We start from the raw sequence: 6,598 nt of genomic DNA, 5'->3' as shown, positions 1-6,598 counted from the left end.
TGTTGCCAAAATATTGATAAAACATTGCCACAACGTTGCCACAGTACCGCACGCCACATGGCAGAACATTGCGATACGTTTCCTCGAATTCCTACTTCTTTCTTCTTCCGAACATTTTTTTTTCCTTTTCGTATTTTGCGTCATAAATCTAAACAATATCGAAATGGACACACACTGTCCAACACCTTTATAAAATGGCTTTACAGGTAAATTTTACAGATACGTTTGAAAAAGAGGGGTGGTAAACTTTCTGTGACCACTCCTCTGTTCATTTCAGGACGTTTCCAAGCCTGTGATTTCGTTCAGAACAGAGAACCAGCTCACCCTGAATATCAGTTAAATCAGTCCTACTTTCTCAGCAGCAGTAATCACGAGGTGGGACATTTCCACCAAAGGTTTTGAGCAGCAGCATTTTCTATGGAAGTTCAAAACGTCCTCCATAGCACCCAATGAGCATCGGCTTCCTTGAGGCCAATTACACCTGAGCAAAGGAAAGACAAAATACAACAAGATCGCTATCAGTTACGGAAAATGTAAGGTAAGCAGAAGGAGAACATGCTGCCGAAGAATTAATCTCGTCATATTATTTGATCCTCACCTCGGTTGCAATTACACATTCATCTTTTTCCTCCGACATGACCATGACGGACTTGTATTTGGTGTCGATGCACGCCGACACGGATGCCGATGCACATGCAGATGCGCATGCTGACTCGGAATACAGCGAATCGGAATAGTTCGACTCAGGATACTTTGATTCAGAGTACTTCGACTCTGAGAACTTGGACTCGGAATACTTTGATGCGTCACTGTGAACAAAGAAGACAAATACGACGTTAACATCGCTGGTAATATTTCGTGTAACGTGGCTAGAAAAGATTTGGTTGATTTTGATTTTCACCTTTTCAAGCGTTTCCTGCGTTTTTCCTCAAACTCGCAAGAGTCTTGCAAGCTTTGGCACTTCACGTCTTCACAGCTATCGGCCAGTTCCTTTGCTGCTGTCTCTTTCCCAATATGTTCCAGCTTGACCTCATGCTTGACTTCGTACTTCACTTCTTGCACGAGGTTGTAATCGGAGGCTTGGTGCCTTGACTTATACCCGCTCTTCTCTGCACTGGAGCTCAAGTCGTGCTCGCTATGGAAATCTATCTTCTTGTTGATGTTCTTGACTGGCGCCAATCCTGACACCACACTGACGCTGAGGTCCTTATCCCGGTGACAGTTATTCGTGAGGTTGTTAATAGTCTCACTTTCACCATTCGCGGCTTCTTCCTCACGGCTTTTACGCCGCTGATGCACTTTTGATCGCACACATACCACCAGAACAGCACATGCCACAGTCAACAGAAGCACCAGCAACACGCCTGACCCCACCGCTGTCCATGGGATGTCACTGGCAGCCTGGGATGGATGTTCCGGAAGCAGGAACTGGCAGTTGCGTCCTCCATAACCAGGAACACAAGCGCAAACATATCGGTTGTTACGTTCATGGCATGTGGCACCGTTGTGGCACGGGTTGTGCTGGCAGCGGCTGATAGGTGAACTGCAGTTACGTCCTGTATAACCAGGTGGACAAGTGCATGTGTAGCCGTTAGCACCCTCCTGGCAGGTACCACCATTCTGGCAGGGGAACAAGGAGCACTCATCACTGACACGGTCACAGTTCATCCCAGTGAAACCCTCAGGACACTGGCACAGGTATGAGTTCACTAGGTCCACACACCGGGCACCTGTATGGTAAAGAGATAAATACTCTAGTCCATAACATCACATAACTGTTCAAAACACAAGAGCAAGTTTTTTTTTTTTTACCAGGGTTTTTAACAGCCAAATGGTAAAACCAGACTACCCATGTTTGTCAAGCATCCTAAGGTAAGCTCAGTTCTCTTCTGATACCAAAACCATTCCAAAGGGTGTAAAAAAAGCAGGCAAGGGTTTTCAGATCAGATCTCAAACAGCAAGTCATACCATTTGAACAAGGGCCAGATGTGCAGTGATCAATCTTCTTCTCACAGTTAAAGCCGGCATAACCAGTGGGACACTGGCAGAAGTAGCCACCATCAGGGTTATCAGCACAGCGTCCCCCATTGAAACACGGACCATCTGCACAAGTCATGGCACTGAGTTCGCAATTTTTGCCGTAGTACCCAGGAGGACAGGCGCAAGTGTAGGTATTTTCCAGGTCCTGGAAGATAACATGAAATGAATGCAGGAGACTCTTGAAACAAAACTCTTGACTTGAAAACCGTAAACCATCAGTACCTTGACATAGCGACAATTTTTCATGGTTGTTTTTCTTATGCAAAAAAATCGTACAGTGTCAAAATCTGACAAAGTCAAAAGGTGTGCTTAAAGTTCATACTGGACTCCTCTAAAGTCTGTAATGCGAGTGTAAAACCGTACAGTGCAGCTCCCTCCGTTGCGGCATGGATTCCCGGCACATTCGTTGACTTCAATCTCGCAGCTGGTGCCAGTGAATCCTGGGCGGCAGGAACAGGTGTAGCTGCCTTGACCAGTGTTGCTACAAGTGGCTCCATTCAGACAGGGCTTGTGATGTGTGCAGTAGTTCAGATCTGGAGGGAAAGAATGAAGACATGTGCAGCAAATGGAGATTAGTGCGATGAAAACAGCAGCTCATGGTTGATCAACAGCTGGAGAGTTGCCGTCTGGTCTATCTATTTTATTATCCTTTCATTTCTTTTCCTGTGACTTTTGTCACGAATTGTTATTTTAAAATATCTATTATTACAATACACTAGTCTACTTTTTCTGCGATGACCTGGCGACTTGTCCAGGGTGTACCCCATTTCTCGCCCATAGTCAGTTGGGATAGGTTCCAGCTCACCCGCGACCCTGTATAGGATAAGCGGCAACAGATAATGGATGGATGGATAATACACTATTTTACTTTTTCTGCGATGACCTGGCGACTTGTCCAGGGTGTACCCCACCTCTCGCCCATAGTCAGCTGGGATAGGTTCCAGCTCACCCGCGACCCTGTACAGGATAAGCGGCTACAGATAATGGATGGATAATACACTATTTTACTTTTGCTGCGATGACCTGGTGACTTGTCCAGGGTGTACCCCACCTCTCGCCCATAGTCAGCTGGGATAGGTTCCAGCTTACCCGCGACCCTGTACAGGATAAGCGGCTACAGATAATGGATGGATGGATGGATGGATAATACACTATTCTACTTTTTCTGCGATGACCTGGCGACTTGTCCAGGGTGTACCCCACCTCTCGCCCATAGTCAGCTGGGATAGGCTCCAGCTTGCCTGCAACCCTGTAGGACAGGATAAGCGGCTACAGATAATGGATGGATGGATGGATGGATGGATGGATGGATGGATGGATGGATGGATGGATGGATGGATTCTACTTTTTCTTTTGACATACGTTCGTTTTCCTTTTTCTGTTCTTACCCTGGTTGCAGAAAAGGCCACCCCATCCCTCCTGGCAATTGCATTGCCATGGCTGCTGGCAGGTCCCGTGAAGGCATCCCGGGTAACGAATGCACTCGTCACAGTATCGGCCTTTGAAGCCCACTCTGCACCTGTTACGCCATCAAAGAACAAACAACGTTAGTGATATAAACTGAAAACTCGACAGGGGTGAATCAGATTCACGATGAAGCAGGTTGGCTTACTTGCACTCTCCAGGTTTCTCACAAAAGCCATGCTCTTCATCACATCCAGGGAGGCAAATCGCTACAAAAAACCCCAGACAAATGGACATTATATTAGGACCATAATGCTGTAGTCATATGCTCTTTGTTTAGCTGTTTAGATCTTTTGATTACATACACCAGGGAAAAACACAACAAAAAAAAATCTTCCACTCTAAATCCTGGGTCATTCATTTTGTCTTCAAAGACAGGGGTCACTAAACCTGTTAGCTCTTTAAAAAAAATAAAAAATCCTAAAACCTTCTTCTCAGTGAAGAGGTTCTGCTTCACACATGAGGACAAGAAGAGATAAAACAACAACAACAACAACAACAACCATGGGGTCTCTCTCTCTCTCTTTCCCTTCTCTCCCTCTCTTTCTTTTCCCTGTAGGTCAAAAAACTTTTTTCTCTTTCTTGTCCTCCTTCTTCACTCTTTTTTTCCTCTCTCTAGTGTCTCCGGGCAGTGAAGATAAGAGTGGACAGCTGGTGTGCGCGCAGCCAGTGCGCGACAGCTGCCCCATTGTCTCCACGCTGCCGGCAGCTGCCCTCTTCGAACAATACCGCCCCTTCGCCAGCCAATCAGCGACCGACCCACTCAGGAAGCGACCAATCAGAGTCGGGCATGTAAATTTATGGCACGCGTGAGATTATTCCAAAAAAAAAAAAAAGTAAAAAAAAAAAAAAAAGAACTTTCCTTCCCCCGACTTGAATAAATCAAGTGGTGTTGTGAAAGTCGGGAGGGGAGAAAGGAGGAGGAGCTAACCTACAACCGTTAAGAGTTCGGGTGGGTTGTTTTTGAGTTCCCCCCCCCCCCCAGTCTTTCACTAAATAAGCCTAAATGGTCAATCCCTGTACACTGAAAAACCTGATCGTGTTACACAAAACGGAAAAATAACCTCTTGGTGCCAGAAGATCTGCAGACTTGAGTGCTGTATAAATGTCTTAACTTTACAGTAGCTACATTAATGGCATCTAGCAGACGCTCTTTATCTGGAGCACGACATACCCTGGGGTGCCTTTGTCAAGTGCACTTCAGACATTCTTGCTGATCTAAAGACTCGAACCAGCAACCTTTTGGTCCCAAAGCTGCTTAGAGTAACTTGTAGGACAGTTAAATTTACATGAAGTTATTCAATAAACTCTTTCAATTTCTTGTCAGATCCTGCAATGCAGTAATGCACGGATGAGTTTGTTTGTGTTTATCTATCTGATGTGACCTGATCTGGTACTTACGTTCCGTGCAGTACTGGCCTTTCCATCCAGCATCACAGATGATCTCTCCGCGCTCGCCACAGGTGAAATGTCCAAAAGTGTCATCTCTGGGCCGGCAGAAAACCGAGCATCCTTCTCCGTAGTAGTGCTCATCACAGACGAACCGGTAGGAGAACTTGAGCTCGGTTCTGCCGGCGCTGTGCAGGTCCTGAGCCCAGTCTTCTCCAACCGTCAGGTGTCTCTGCGTGGTCATGGTGCTGATGATGCGCTCTGGGTTTTCTGTTTATTTGCAAAAAAAAAAAATGTGTATAGTCTATACACTGGGAATTATTATTATTATTATTATCTCATCATCTCTAGCCGCTTTATCCTTCTACAGGGTCGCAGGCAAGCTGGAGCCTATCCCAGCTGACTACGGGCGAAAGGCGGGGTACACCCTGGACAAGTCGCCAGGTCATCACAGGGCTGACACATAGACACAAACAACCATTCACACTCACATTCACACCTACGCTCAATTTAGAGTCACCAGTTAACCTAACCTGCATGTCTTTGGACTGTGGGGGAAACCGGAGCACCCGGAGGAAACCCAAGGGGAGAACATGCAAACTCCGCACAGAAAGGCCCTCGCCGGCCCCGGGGCTTGAACCCAGGACCTTCTTGCTGTGAGGCGACAGCGCTAACCACTACACCACCGTGCCGCCTATTATTATTATTTTTCAAGGAAACAAGTGCCTACCTACCTGCTGTAAGATCCTCTTTGGATTCAGCATGCACTGCTTCAATGATCAGTGAAAATGTTCCCTAGATACAGACACAAAACAAGAGTCAGTAAACCCAATGCCGGTGCATGCACACTCAGGGAACGAAGCAACACTCACCGGCCACGTGAAGCCGAAGTTCAGCCTGATGGGATTGGAGAACGAGCCATCCGGTAACGTGTCCGGGATCTGGAAGGAGTTGGAGCCCAGGACGGGAGTCACCGTGCTTCCGTATGTGCATGGAGGCTCCGGGTTGGCATTGGGCTGGTAGTGCTTTAAACACACTCGGAAAAACGTTTTGCACTCACACGGCTGGTACTGCGACATTACTCCGCCTTTACAGCAGTTCCTGTTGCCTTGGATGCCCTTTTTGTTGAGGAACTCTTGCAGCTTGAGCTCAAAAACACCAGAGCACAAAGCCTACAGGAGGAAAACAAAAGTGTGTGTATGTGCATGTGACTCAGATGTGTAATAAACTGTAAAGAGAGTGTAAAAAGCACCACAGCACCTGTTGTTATAGACATGTGATGTGATGTGATGTGATGTGATGTGATGTGATGGTAAATTTACCTGGTTGGCCAAGACGCACACAACCGAGAGCATCACGAGCACGCGCCCCATGGTGAAGAATAAATAAATAATAAATAAATAATAAATAAATAAAGATTTAAAAAAGAGAAAAAAAAAGTCTTTGAGATCCTCAGATTCTCCTCTCCGACAGATTCATTCGTTGTTTCTTCTCAGTACCTTCTGGTGCCCATTGATGCCAAAGAAATCCACAAACTCTCTGATTTGCTCCCAGGACTCTTTACTTGTTGCTTCCAGATAAATAATCCACAAATTCCTTCAGTTTCATTGAAAAAAAAAAAAAAAAAAAGGTGAGTGTATGATATTATTGTGTGTGTGAGTGTGTGCGTGGTTGTAGTTCCGTTCTTGTTCGGTCCCAAACCGAA

The 6,598-nt window shown here is 46.1% G+C and overlaps 1 protein-coding gene across 1 annotated transcript; it reads right to left on the bottom strand.

The window, feature by feature from the left end:
- On the bottom strand, positions 1–6,266 carry dla (deltaA). Its single transcript, XM_060899102.1, has 11 exons — positions 6,216–6,266; positions 5,766–6,065; positions 5,628–5,688; positions 4,906–5,163; positions 3,653–3,713; positions 3,429–3,559; positions 2,404–2,573; positions 1,969–2,185; positions 902–1,730; positions 599–809; positions 1–481 (listed from the first exon to the last, which is right to left on the bottom strand). Exons 1-11 carry the CDS (start codon positions 6,264–6,266, stop codon positions 476–478), a joined length of 2,295 nt encoding a protein of 764 aa, XP_060755085.1. The 3' UTR covers positions 1–475.
- Between the last annotated feature and the right edge of the window lie 332 nt (positions 6,267–6,598).

Source organism: Neoarius graeffei, chromosome 18, assembly GCF_027579695.1.
Source record: "Neoarius graeffei isolate fNeoGra1 chromosome 18, fNeoGra1.pri, whole genome shotgun sequence".
NCBI lineage: Eukaryota > Metazoa > Chordata > Actinopteri > Siluriformes > Ariidae > Neoarius > Neoarius graeffei.
Note: the sequence above shows the minus strand (reverse complement) of the source record. Positions and strands in the feature narration are given on the sequence as shown.

What these genes read in the sequence shown, in the direction of transcription:
- dla (XM_060899102.1), bottom strand. Translation starts at nt 6,266, where the DNA reads ATGGGGCGCGTGCTCGTGATGCTCTCGGTTGTGTGCGTCTTGGCCAAC. An exon ending in CAAAGAGGATCTTACAGCAG is followed by an intron (nt 5,164 to 5,627) that starts GTAGGTAGGCAC and finishes GCAAATAAACAG; the next exon opens with AAAACCCAGAGCGCATCATC. An exon ending in TGGCCTTTTCTGCAACCAGG is followed by an intron (nt 2,574 to 3,428) that starts GTAAGAACAGAA and finishes CTTTCCCTCCAG; the next exon opens with ATCTGAACTACTGCACACAT.